Source organism: Thalassophryne amazonica, chromosome 15 (assembly GCF_902500255.1).
Source record: "Thalassophryne amazonica chromosome 15, fThaAma1.1, whole genome shotgun sequence".
NCBI classification, from domain to species: Eukaryota; Metazoa; Chordata; class Actinopteri; order Batrachoidiformes; family Batrachoididae; genus Thalassophryne; species Thalassophryne amazonica.
This window is the reverse complement of record NC_047117.1, coordinates 1,177,784-1,191,999: the sequence shown is the minus strand read 5'-3', so window position 1 is coordinate 1,191,999 and position 14,216 is coordinate 1,177,784. Positions and strand designations below refer to the sequence as shown.

General features: G+C 43.3%; 1 protein-coding gene across 2 annotated transcripts in view; it reads right to left on the bottom strand.

The window, feature by feature from the left end:
* LOC117526415 (serine/arginine-rich splicing factor 7-like) overlaps window positions 1-14,216 on the bottom strand; it is a 65,019-nt gene that overhangs the window by 28,592 nt on the left and 22,211 nt on the right. For both annotated transcript variants that reach the window (XM_034188484.1, XM_034188485.1), the window contains exons 4-5: window positions 1,673-1,747; window positions 1,520-1,597 (exon numbers count right to left, since the gene is read on the bottom strand). In XM_034188484.1, the coding sequence (XP_034044375.1) occupies window positions 1,520-1,597; window positions 1,673-1,747 (153 nt within the window). The remainder of the gene's footprint in view (window positions 1-1,519; window positions 1,598-1,672; window positions 1,748-14,216) is intronic.

Below are 14,216 nucleotides of genomic sequence, written 5' to 3'. Positions count from 1 at the left end.
ACAAAGAGACATTCAGACACTCACGGAGAGACACCCAGAGACTCACAGAGACACACAGAGACTCACATAGACTCACAGAGACACCCAGAGACTCACAGACACCCAGAGACTCACAGAGACATTCAGACACTCACGGAGAGACACCCAGAGACTCACAGAGACTCACAAAGACTCACAGAGACACCCAGAGACTCACAGAGACACCCAGAGACTCACAGAGACCCAGAGACTCACAGAGACACACAGAGACTCACAGAGACACACAGAGACACCCAGAGACTCATAGAGACACCCAGAGACTCACAGAGACACCCAGAGACTCACAGAGACACACAGAGAATTCAGACACTCACGGAGAGACACCCAGAGACTCACAGAGACACCCAGAGACTCATAGAGACACACAGAGACACCCAGAGACTCACAGACACCCAGAGACTCACAGAGACACACAGAGGCTCACAGAGACACACAGAGACTCACAGAGACATTCAGACACTCACGGAGAGACACCCAGAGACTCACAGAGACACCCAGAGACTCACAGAGACACCCAGAGACTCATAGAGACACACAGAGACACCCAGAGACTCACAGACACCCAGAGACTCACAGAGACACACAGAGGCTCACAGAGACACACAGAGACTCACAGAGACATTCAGACACTCACGGAGAGACACCCAGAGACTCACAGAGACTCACTCAGAGCAGACTTTGAAAGAAAAGACAAGTTTAAAAAATGTGTGTGTAAAACTGCACTCTGCTCGCTGACCGACATTTACATCCACACACACTGCAGGCTGACCCTCCGCCCGCCTACAGAGTGCAGACAGGACACAGAGGGACAGACATAAGGACTCGCTGCCAGGAGAAAAACACAACAAAACAGAGGTGCTATTCTAAAAATCGATTTTTAAATCTTTTGAAAAGGGTAAATTTTGTATTTTGCATCAGGAGAGCGCCAGCGTGATGCCTGTGTTTTGGCAGCTCAGTTAACGAAAATCCATCATAGCGATAGAGAACTTTAATCCGTCACACACACACACACACACACACACACACACACACACACACACACACACACACACACACACACACACACACACACACACACACACACACACAGACCTGCAGACAGTGTGTATGTGAACAGCGGTCGGCTGATGCTGGTGATATAGTTTGGCTAAAAATAGACTATAAAAATGGTTTGGGATGGTTGGTGCTTGAGACAGGATTGTAACCAGAAGATGCACCGTTCAGTTCCCCAATCAGGCAGTGAGGATTTATTATGGTGCCCTTGCATGGGCAGAAGCCCACGTCAGTGTGTGAATGGGTGAATCTGTGCAATGAGATTTGAGCTCGTGATGCAGCACAAACACCTTTTCCACTCTGAAGGTTTCAGGAAGCACCGAGGCCGTTTGTGACGGTGGGAGGCTTGCTGGGGTTTTGGGACTTGTGGACCTGAAGACTGAGCCAACAAGGTAATCCTCAGGGAAGGCTTGAAACTACATCTCACCTGGACCTCCTGGGTGTTGCTGAGCGAGATCTTCTGGGTGACACTGATTGTGAGTGGCGAGGAGAGAAGGACCTGGACCTGCACACATGTGACACCATCACTGTGATGTCATGCACGAACATTAGCAGAGACGTGTCTGGTCCAGACCCTCACCTCCTTCCCCGGCTCCGGCTGTGACTCCTGCTGCGGGAATAATGCCTCCCATGAGAGCGGGAGCGAGACCTGGACCTGGACCCAAACCAAAGCCAGGAGAACAGCTGTCAAGAGTGGAACTGGAGAAAGCTGAGAGAAAAAAGTAGATCTAGTCTGCTCTGATACTGGATCTACACTACAGACACAGAGCTGTAGCTAGCTTAGCATTACTCATGCAAAGAACAAAAATTTAACAGGAAATAAAGACAATGCAGAGAAAAACAATTGGTAATAAAATAAACCTTGCATGTTTGCAGGTCGACCCTCTTTGGACCAAGGTTTAGCAGATCTAGATGATCTAGAAGTATCTACCAGCCGACCTCTGCATCTAGTCGTGTCCTTCGATTGCTAACGATGATCGTACTGACAGCCAAATCGCTTGATTGAGACTTGATAGATGCAAGGCAGGTTTTTCTAGAAGGGACTGTGGTCCAGCAGGTCTTTTCCTCGTTACAAAACCACAGCCCAAATTGTTGGCCAAATTTACAGGACAGGGCGGTGGTCTGGCTGTGCTCTAAACCCTTTAAGAAGTTCAGGCGCTCGGAGCTTGTGGTCAAACATGAAGGAGAAAAAGTGATGCAATTTGTCAAGATGCTGTCATGAAATCTTTTAGGAATCGTGACTCTGAATCAAACGAAGACACCTGAAATGTTTTGACCAGGGCAATGATTAAAGTTTCTCACAGTAAGAACATTAAAATCCACATTGCACAACAGAGGGGTCGGGGTGAGACAGGGAGACAAGCAGCATCAACAGACTGTCAAAGACCAGAGCAGACCCCCACCAAGCATCACCTGCAGCACTCGCCTCCACGTGGGCGGGGCTTGTGGTACCGCATATACAACAGCAATGTGCAGATGAGTGCTTTCACTCAGCACTCGAGGGATTCATGATTCCTACATTTCACCAAGCGCATTCTTTAGTGTAAATGTTCCAAATGTGTGGACTGGAGTCGGTTAGCAAACTGCTAACGCTGTGCTGCGATCAATCAAACAGCGCCCGACCCCAGCATGTGTCAACACTAAATGATTATCTCAGTAACACCAATAAGAGGTGATGGTCAAGTGGTTAAAGCTGTGGGCTTGTGACAAGAGGATCCTTGGTTCAAATCCCCATCAATCCAGGAAATCACCTTGTCCCTGTGGGTGAACTGGTGAATCATCACTGTAAAGCGGGTGAACTGGTGAATCATCACTGTAAAGCAGGTTAACCTCAAAAGCATTACATAAACGCAGTCCATCTGTCTCTGAACTCTGGACACTGTGTTACTTTGACCACAGCACACAGTCGCTTCACTAAGTCCGGTCTGCTTCAGGGAACTTTTTCCTTCCCTTTCTCACCACTGAGCTTGTTCATGGTCTGACTAACCCAGCTCCTGGAAATCACATGACCTGCATGTTTTCCACGTTTAACTGCTCATCAGTCAAATCAGGCGTTTCCTCACTCTTGACTGGCTGAGCACAGCTGACTTAGTTCATTAGCAGTGGGTGGAGCAGGAAGAATGGAAAACATCAGGGACAGCTGATGCCCAGGAGAAAGGTTGCACACCCCTGGCCTAGATCTGACTCATGCATAAAAGCTTTGTGGAGACCTGTGCAGTAATTTGAGGCTGTATTTAAAAATAATAATTATAGCAACATCAGATTTACTGAGATATTAGAAACCAGAGCACAGAAACCCAGGAAAGACCTAACCCTAACCCTAACCCATGGGTCTCAAACGTACAGGACATCCAGAAAATATTCACAGCACTGCACTTTTCCACATTTTGTTATGTTACAGTCTTATTCAAAAATGGAGTAAATTCATTTTCTTCCTGAAAATTCTACACATAATACCCCATAATGATAATGTGAAAAAAGTTGTTGGGTTGTTTTTTGCAAATTTATTAAAATACAAAAAACTAAGAAATCACATGTCCATAAGTATTCACAGGCTTTGCCATGAAGCTCAACATTGAGCTCAGGTGCCTCCTGTTTCCACTGATCATCCTTGAGATGTTTCTACAGCTTAATTGCAGTCCACCTGGGGTAAATTAAGTTGATTGGGCATGATTTGGAAACACACACACCTGTCTACATATAAGATCCCACATTTGACAAACAGAGCAAAAACAAAGCATGAAGTCAAAGGAACTGTCTGTAGACCTCAGAGACAGGACTGTCTGGAGGCACAAATCTGGGGAAGGAAACAGAAACATTTCTGCTGCTTTGAAGGTCCCAATGAGCACAGTGGCCTCCATCATTTGTAAATGGTAGAAGTTCAGATCCACCAGGACTCTTCCGAGAGCTGATCGCCTGTCTTAACTGAGTGATCGGGGAGAAGGACCCTAGTTGGGGAGGTGACCAAGAACCCGATGGTTCTTCTCTGTCAGAGCTCCAGCATTCCTCTGTGGAGAGAGGAGAACACAGCCAATATATCAAAGGAGTGGCTTCAGGACAACTCTGTGAATGTCCTTGAGTGGTCCAGCCAGAGCACAGACCTAAATCCAACTGAACGTCTCTAGAGAGATCTGAAAATGTCTGTGCACCGACGCTCCCCATCCAACCTGATGGAGCTTGAGAGGTGCTGCAAAGAGGAATGAACCAAACTGCCCAAAGATAGGTGCACCAAGCTTGTGGCATCATATTCAAGAAAACTTGAGGCTGGAATTGCTGCCAAAGGTGCATCAACAAAGTACTGAGCAAAGACTGTGAATACTTATGGATGTGGGATTTCTTAGTTCTTATTTTTGATAAATTTGCAAAAAAAAAAAAAAAAAAAAAACTTTTCATGTTGTCATTATGGGGTGTTGTGACTAGACTTTCAAGGGAAAAAATGAATTTATTCCATTTTGGAATTAGGCTGTAACATAAAATGTGTAAAAATTGAAGCACTGAGAATACTTTCTGGATGCACCGTACACATAATCAATCAATCAATCAATCAATTTTTTTATATAGCGCCAAATCACAACAAACAGTTGCCCCAAGGCACTTTATATTGTAAGGCAAGGCCATACAATAATTATGTAAAACCCCAACGGTCAAAACGACCCCCTGTGAGCAAGCACTTGGCTACAGTGGGAAGGAAAAACTCCCTTTTAACAGGAAGAAACCTCCAGCAGAACCAGGCTCAGGGAGGGGCAGTCTTCTGCTGGGACTGGTTGGGGCTGAGGGAGAGAACCAGGAAAAAGACATGCTGTGGAGGGGAGCAGAGATCGATCACTAATGATTAAATGCAGAGTGGTGCATACAGAGCAAAAAGAGAAAGAAACAGTGCATCATGGGAACCCCCCAGCAGTCTACGTCTATAGCAGCATAACTAAGGGATGGTTCAGGGTCACCTGATCCAGTCCTAACTATAAGCTTTAGCAAAAAGGAAAGTTTTAAGCCTAATCTTCAAAGTAGAGAGGGTGTCTGTCTCCCTGATCTGAATTGGGAGCTGGTTCCACAGGAGAGGAGCCTGAAAGCTGAAGGCTCTGCCTCCCATTCTACTCTTACAAACCCTAGGAACTACAAGTAAGCCTGCAGTCTGAGAGCAAAGCGCTCTATTGGGGTGATATGGTACTACGAGGTCCCTAAGATAAGATGGGACCTGATTATTCAAAACCTTATAAGTAAGAAGAAGAATTTTAAATTCTATTCTAGAATTAACAGGAAGCCAATGAAGAGAGGCCAATATGGGTGAGATATGCTCTCTCCTTCTAGTCCCCGTCAGTACTCTAGCTGCAGCATTTTGAATTAACTGAAGGCTTTTTAGTGAACTTTTAGGACAACCTGATAATAATGAATTACAATAGTCCAGCCTAGAGGAAATAAATGCATGAATTAGTTTTTCAGCATCACTCTGAGACAAGACCTTTCTGATTTTAGAGATATTGCGTAAATGCAAAAAAGCAGTCCTACATATTTGTTTAATATGCGCTTTGAATGACATATCCTGATCAAAAATGACTCCAAGATTTCTCACAGTATTACTAGAGGTCAGGGTAATGCCATCCAGAGTAAGGATCTGGTTAGACACCATGTTTCTAAGTTTTGTGGGGCCAAGTACAATAACATCAGTTTTATCTGAGTTTAAAAGCAGGAAATTAGAGGTCATCCATGTCTTTATGTCTGTAAGACAATCCTGCAGTTTAGCTAATTGGTGTGTGTCCTCTGGCTTCATGGATAGATAAAGCTGGGTATCATCTGCGTAACAATGAAAATTTAAGCAATACCGTCTAATAATACTGCCTAAGGGAAGCATGTATAAAGTGAATAAAATTGGTCCTAGCACAGAACCTTGTGGAACTCCATAATTAACTTTAGTCTGTGAAGAAGATTCCCCATTTACATGAACAAATTGTAATCTATTAGACAAATATGATTCAAACCACCGCAGCGCAGTGCCTTTAATACCTATGGCATGCTCTAATCTCTGTAAAAAAATTTTATGGTCAACAGTATCAAAAGCAGCACTGAGGTCTAACAGAACAAGCACAGAGATGAGTCCACTGTCCGAGGCCATAAGAAGATCATTTGTAACCTTCACTAATGCTGTTTCTGTACTATGATGAATTCTAAAACCTGACTGAAACTCTTCAAATAGACCATTCCTCTGCAGATGATCAGTTAGCTGTTTTACAACTACCCTTTCAAGAATTTTTGAGAGAAAAGGAAGGTTGGAGATTGGCCTATAATTAGCTAAGATAGCTGGGTCAAGTGATGGCTTTTTAAGTAATGGTTTAATTACTGCCACCTTAAAAGCCTGTGGTACATAGCCAACTAACAAAGATAGATTGATCATATTTAAGATCGAAGCATTAAATAATGGTAGGGCTTCCTTGAGCAGCCTGGTAGGAATGGGGTCTAATAAACATGTTGATGGTTTGGATGAAGTAACTAATGAAAATAACTCAGACAGAACAATCGGAGAGAAAGAGTCTAACCAAATACCGGCATCACTGAAAGCAGCCAAAAATAACGATACGTCTTTGGGATGGTTATGAGTAATTTTTTCTCTAATAGTTAAAATTTTGTTAGCAAAGAAAGTCATGAAGTCATTACTAGTTAAAGTTAATGGAATACTCAGCTCAATAGAGCTCTGACTCTTTGTCAGCCTGGCTACAGTGCTGAAAAGAAACCTGGGGTTGTTCTTATTTTCTTCAATTAGTGATGAGTAGAAAGATGTCCTAGCTTTACGGAGGGCTTTTTTATAGAGCAACAGACTCTTTTTCCAGGCTAAGTGAAGATCTTCTAAATTAGTGAGACGCCATTTCCTCTCCAACTTACGGGTTATCTGCTTTAAGCTACGAGTTTGTGAGTTATACCACGGAGTCAGACACTTCTGATTTAAAGCTCTCTTTTTCAGAGGAGCTACAGCATCCAAAGTTGTCTTCAATGAGGATGTAAAACTATTGACGAGATACTCTATCTCCCTTACAGAGTTTAGGTAGCTACTCTGCACTGTGTTGGTATATGGCATTAGAGAACATAAAGAAGGAATCATATCCTTAAACCTAGTTACAGCGTTTTCTGAAAGACTTCTAGTGTAATGAAACTTATTCCCCACTGCTGGGTAGTCCATCAGAGTAAATGTAAATGTTATTAAGAAATGATCAGACAGAAGGGAGTTTTCAGGGAATACTGTTAAGTCTTCTATTTCCATACCATAAGTCAGAACAAGATCTAAGATATGATTAAAGTGGTGGGTGGACTCATTTACTTTTTGAGCAAAGCCAATAGAGTCTAATAATAGATTAAATGCAGTGTTGAGGCTGTCATTCTCAGCATCTGTGTGGATGTTAAAATCGCCCACTATAATTATCTTATCTGAGCTAAGCACTAAGTCAGACAAAAGGTCTGAAAATTCACAGAGAAACTCACAGTAACGACCAGGTGGACGATAGATAATAACAAATAAAACTGGTTTTTGGGACTTCCAATTTGGATGGACAAGACTAAGAGACAAGCTTTCAAATGAATTAAAGCTCTGTCTGGGTTTTTGATTAATTAATAAGCTGGAATGGAAGATTGCTGCTAATCCTCCGCCCCGGCCCGTGCTACGAGCATTCTGACAGTTAGTGTGACTCGGGGGTGTTGACTCATTTAAACTAACATATTCATCCTGCTGTAACCAGGTTTCTGTTAGGCAGAATAAATCAATATGTTGATCAATTATTATATCATTTACCAACAGGGACTTAGAAGAGAGAGACCTAATGTTTAATAGACCACATTTAACTGTTTTAGTCTGTGGTGCAGTTGAAGGTGCTATATTATTTTTTCTTTTTGAATTTTTATGCTTAAATAGATTTTTGCTGGTTATTGGTGGTCTGGGAGCAGGCACCGTCTCTACGGGGATGGGGTAATGAGGGGATGGCAGGGTGACAGAAGCTGCAGAGAGGTGTGTAAGACCACAACTCTGCTTCCTGGTCCCAACCCTGGATAGTCACGGGTTGGAGGATTTAAGAAAATTGGCCAGATTTCTAGAAATGAGAGCTGCTCCATCCAAAGTGGGATGGATGCTGTCTCTCCTAACAAGACCAGGTTTTCCCCAGAAGCTTTGCCAATTATCTATGAAGCCCACCTCATTTTTTGGACACCACTCAGACAGCCAGCAATTCAAGGAGAACATGCGGCTAAACATGTCACTCCCGGTCTGATTGGGGAGGGGCCCAGAGAAAACTACAGAGTCCGACATTGTTTTTGCAAAGTTACACACCGATTTAATGTTAATTTTAGTGACCTCCGATTGGCGTAACCGGGTGTCATTACTGCCGACGTGAATTACAATCTTACCAAATTTACGCTTAGCCTTAGCCAGCAGTTTCAAATTTCCTTCAATGTTGCCTGCTCTGGCCCCCGGAAGACAATTGACTATGGTTGCTGGTGTCGCTAACTTCACATTTCTCAAAACAGAGTCGCCAATAACCAGAGTTTGATCCTCGGCGGGTGTGTCGTCGAGTGGGGAAAAAGGGTTAGAGATGTGAACGGGTTGGCGGTGTACACGGGGCTTCTGTTTAGGGCTACGCTTCCTCCTCACAGTCACCCAGTCAGCCTGCTTTCCCGGCTGCTCGGGATCTGCCAGGGGGGAACTAACGGCGGCTAAGCTACCTTGGTCCGCACCAACTACAGGGGCCTGGCTAGCTGTAGAATTTTACACGGTGCGGAGCCGAGTCTCCAATTCGCCCAGCCTGGCCTCCAAAGCTACGAATAAGCTACACTTATTACAAGTACCGTTACTGCTAAAGGAGGCCGAGGAATAACTAAACATTTCACACCCAGAGCAGAAAAGTGCGGGAGAGACAGGAGAAGCCGCCATGCTAAATCGGCTAAGAGCTAGTAGCTACGCTAACCTAGCGGATTCCTAAAAACACGCAAAGTGAATAATGTGTAAATAATTTAGAGGTGATTCAGCAGAAGGAGTGCTTTAGTTAAGGCACGTAAAGATTACACTGGGAAACAAATCATAATCTAGATAACTAGATCAATCTAACTGCGCAGATTAAACCGATACAGAAAAACATCGCTGTGCTCCGGAACAGGAAGTGATACAATACCGCAGTGAGAGCCAACCACCAGTAGAGGCAAGCAAGAGCCTCAAAGAGAGTCAAAATACTCCAAGAGTATTAAGAGCAGGCTTAAAGTGTAGATGACACGATATGTAATTCTTTTTTAGCATTTAAGACTAAAATTAAACTACAGTTTAAAATTAATACTTTCCTAGTGTGTGGTTACTGATGAGATAAATATTCAGATTTTGCAACTGCGCGCAAGTAAAAATCAGGAACTTCCAAGCAAGTCACGACATTGGAGAAGAAAGAGGAAGTGACATCAGCGGGAGAACCATTATGTTAGCAGCCCCATTAATTTTGTTAGCAATCAGACGTATTTCTGTGTTTAAGTGCTTCATTTCTGGAGTTATGCTGGCTCAATGTGTTTGCTGCAGGCTTTTATTAAAACACTGCTGCAGGTGGAGTCAGCTGGTTTCAGTTTCCTTAGGATCGCGTGCGTCAGAATGAGTGGATTAAACAGATAAGTGGGTCACCAGTGACCCACTTATCTGTTTAATCTGTCCTCTGTCTGTCTAATCTGTCCTCAGCACATTTTGAAGACAGCTGTTTTGACTTTGTCCCATTGAGGAGGGTGAGACTTCAGCTGGAACCAGAAGTCTGACAGCTGTGGACCAGCGGGTGCCACTTTATTCACACGCTTTGAACACTGCGCTTAAACAATGATAGTTTATGGATTTTTACAGGCTACTGACAACCCCGTTTCAACCGAGTGGTTTGGGTTAGAGCTGCGTGGTGTTATATGTGGGGGAAAGGTTAAGTCTGGCAGGCAGAACCCTTTTGATTGGAAGGTGGAACACATATTGACGAGCGCGTGCATGGTGTCGCACAGCATCTCCACTCCACACGGAGGCAAAACGGGTGTGATGATTTACCCAAACTGACCCCACATACGAGTGAATTAAGTACTTTTATTTATGTTTTGGTCATTTATTGCACTCCGTTCTCAAAACGGTACATGGAAAGCAAATGGCACTCACTTTTCCAAATGCACAGTCTGACGCACTGCTGCCTCATCAGGGCAGCAGTGCGTCAGACTGGTCTTCAAAAAACTCCACACTAGAAAAAAATCATCCGAAAGCAGCTCGACCTCCACTGTGTTTACAATTGATTTGAGCTTGAATCAGCAGGTCCCATTCTCCTGATGACGTCACAACAATATGGCCGTGGCTGAGGTCTGAAATAGAGTGCAGGCTTCAGACAGCTGTTATCCTTCACCCACACACTTATCGACTTTTACTGTTCAGGATTTTTTTAAATATCAACATTTCAACATTTTTAGTGATTATTTGTGCACATTTTTTGGTGTCATCTACACTTTCAGGGTTTGCTCAAGGTTTGCCCTCGTACCTTCCTGTACTTGGTATTGTTACAGGCCGCAATAACACAAATATTCTGCTATCTTGGATTACACACTAAGGTTCTTTAAAATTCACACTGAACTATATTCCTTTTACTATCTACTTGCCAGAGACTGCAGATGAAATGTCACCTGCATTGTCCTTTTTAAATAAATAGCATCTTTTGGGGTGGCACATTGTCTTAGTGGCTAGCACTGTAGAAGGTCCCAGGTTCTCTTCCCACCTTGCCCTTTCAGTGTGGAGTTTTCATGTTCTCGCTGTGTTCATGTGGGTTCCTTCCGGATGCTCCGAATTCCTCACAAATGCAGTTGCAGCAAATATGAGTGAGTTTGTTGGTCTGCATGTGTCCCTGTGACAGACTGGCACCCTGTTCAGGGTGAACCCTGCCTCTTGCCCAGTGAAATAACCCCGCGACCCTAACTGGAATAAGTGGGTTCAGAAAATGGATGGATGAAGATATTTTCAGATTTTCTGGAGGATCCTTGCTGAAGGACTTTACATCAAATGAAGTTATTTAAAGGGATTCAGAAGTCTCACTTCGGTTGTGATGGAATGTCGACTCTGTCACTGCAGTCATGTGAGCAGAAGTCAGATGAAAAGGCCAAGGACACGCCCATGCTTCACTTGCTTCTTCCATGATGCAGGGATGGACTGGTGGCCTGCTTGGCTGGTTTTATTATTATTTTGTTGATGTTTGTCTTGTTTTTGGAACTGAACTTGAAGTATCATGTTTTTGTCTGAGTACATCATCTCTGCCACAGATGATTTCAACTTTTCTAAATAATTCGCAGTGTGACATATTTATGTCCAAGCTCCGACACTATATTACCTATTTTGTACAGACACAATGTTACGATTAGTCTGTCCAAAAAGACAAACATCAAGGAGTCTAAATGGAGTGTCTCTATGTCCTCTCTGTGAATCACCACAGGTACATCTACTTCCTGAACCCCATCCTCCACTGTCCACAGTCTTAGAACCTGGTCCACTTGTCCAGAACCCTGATTTTTAACTCCAGATTAAACCAGATGCTTTTTAGCTCTAAACTAAATTTTATGGATAATTTTAGTAAAAACAAGACAGACTTCATAACTGACCAATCACAACCCAGAAAGCAGCATCTTTAGCCAATCAGCTTTAACCAAGCATGGCTGATCTCATTAACCCCACCCACTTTTCCAGTCTTCTTTCTGAAACAACATTAAGACTGACTGACAGATGACAGCTGGATGAAGGTCTGCACTGTTCAGAAAATTCATTTCTTTCATATCAGAGTTAAATCACGTCTCAGAGTCTCAGTCAACAAGAAACAGATAAAAATAAATAACTAAAAACCCTCCACGGTGGAGCATTTACTTTGATGTTTTACATCACGTGAGAAATCATCCGCCTCGTCAGTTTGGGGTGGATTTTTAAATAAAGTTGTGAATTTATAAGGGTAAAAAACCCAAGAATATTGCATGTTCTTCATCACATTATTTTTCATAATATGAGAACAAAGATTCAGTTTCAACAACACATTTTTTGTTGTCCAAATCTGACATTTTTTGTTTCTGATATTTAAATCAAACCTTTTTTAATACATTCAGAAACATGTTAAGACATTCTTTGTGGCACGTGTCATTTCTTTTCATTCATTCAATTTCTGTCGCTTATCCAGGTCACAGCGGCAACAGACCAGGCAGCTCATCCCACACTTCCCTATCCTCAGCCAAGTCCTCAACTCTTCCCAGGAGGATTTCGATACATTCCAAAGGAAATATAATTCCTCCAGTGTGTCCTAGTTGGATGTGCCTGGAAGACCTTCCTAGGGGGACAGAGGAATCTCATTTCTGCCGTTTGTATTCTCAACCTTGTTCTTTTGATCATTACCCAAAGTTGATGACCATAGGTGAGGATAGGAGCGTAAAGTCCTGGTTCCACCAAATAATAAAGGATGAATAATGAGCCATGTAGCATGTTTTTTTGGTACGAGTCCAGTTATTCAACAAATGTGGGGGAATAGTGGCTCTGAGATGCTCTTAGAGGCACAATACTCGGCTAACGAGGCTCATCTCTGAGCGTGGCGCTAATCAATCAATCAATCAATCAATTTTTTTATATAGCGCCAAATCACAACAAACAGTTGCCCCAAGGCGCTTTATATTGTAAGGCAAGGCCATACGCTAATTTCAAGACATTCAAAATTTAGCAACAACAGCGTGGGGCAGTTTGTGTGTGAGGTACTACGAGGACAAATGAGGATTTTAGAGGTATGTCTGTGGCGAGGACGACACTGTTAAAAGCCCATTATCTGAGCACTTGGCGGCTTTGAGGACAGGAAAGACTATTTTGGACAGACTATTTTGGACAGGCTATTTTGGCTCTGCCTTCTCACGTACTTCGTCGTGACAATCCCACCTGCTTTTTGCACTGGACACTGTATATAAAATAATTAATTATTTTGTAGCAGATTAATCATTTTCTGTCAGAGTTTGGCTGTTAAAAACACCTCTAATCACTTCTGGAATCACAGAGGACTGTTTCATCAGGACTCTTTTTCCTCTCTCTGTCTCATGCGCTGAGGTGGAGAACATATTTGGAACAGTTTAAAAGGTAACTATTTGTAATGCTTATATTGTAATAGCTTGGTAAAACAGTTGTATGTTCATTCCTTCTTTATAATCAGCTGTAAAAGTATGTTTATGATAGATTTAACATCTTGTTATAATGGATCAGATGAGGCGTGCTCTGTGCATGCTGACGCAATGATTTGCACTCAAGACAGGCATTTATGCAGAGCACATGTGTGCAAAAGAGCGATTTTGCAGACAGTAACAGGTGAACACAAAGTTAAAAGTTGGATCACGGTGCCAAAATGACTGTAAGCCGTGGCAGAAATAAAGCCAGCGAGAAAAAGCGCAGAGGGGACTATCCAGCAACCCGTGGTTCAGTTCTAGCTGGTCTGGTTATGGATAGGTTTTGTGTTTGTGTGTTGTTTTTTTATTGGGGGGTGGGATCCACACAGTTGCAAGTGTATATAATTAAAGTGGCCACCTCATTGTGGTGTGGTTTTTTTTTGGGGGGGGGTCACAGAGAGCTGGGTGCACATGCAGAACTGCTGCATTTAATGACTCTGTAACACAGGTGGAACAGCAGCCTGACGCACGGCACACACCGGCCGGACTGTACCGGAGTGTGTATTTTTGGACTGCGTTTAAAAAATGTGACAACATCTGGAATGGATGTTGTGAATTGAAAACCCACACATTAAAGGGACCGAGTGTGGGAGGGCTGGAGGTTTGGACCAAACTCAAGCCCAAACGTGCACCAATGTCACATTACATGGCGCTACATGGATCATATGTGGCGACACAAACCACTCGAGGATGAATGACAGGTCGGTCGAGGCTCACTAGAGGCTGATACCTGCCACATGTGAAGTACAGAGGGGTACATAGAGGCGCCTCAGTAGCAGATACGTGATAGATTTATAAGTGGAACATTAGCCAAATAATCACTGAAATTTCGGGAAAATACATACGTGGCCCATTATTCCTGGCTTTATTATTCAGTGGGATCGAGGCTTAAATCGGCTGGGAAATTGACAGCCTCGCCTTCTGGTTCA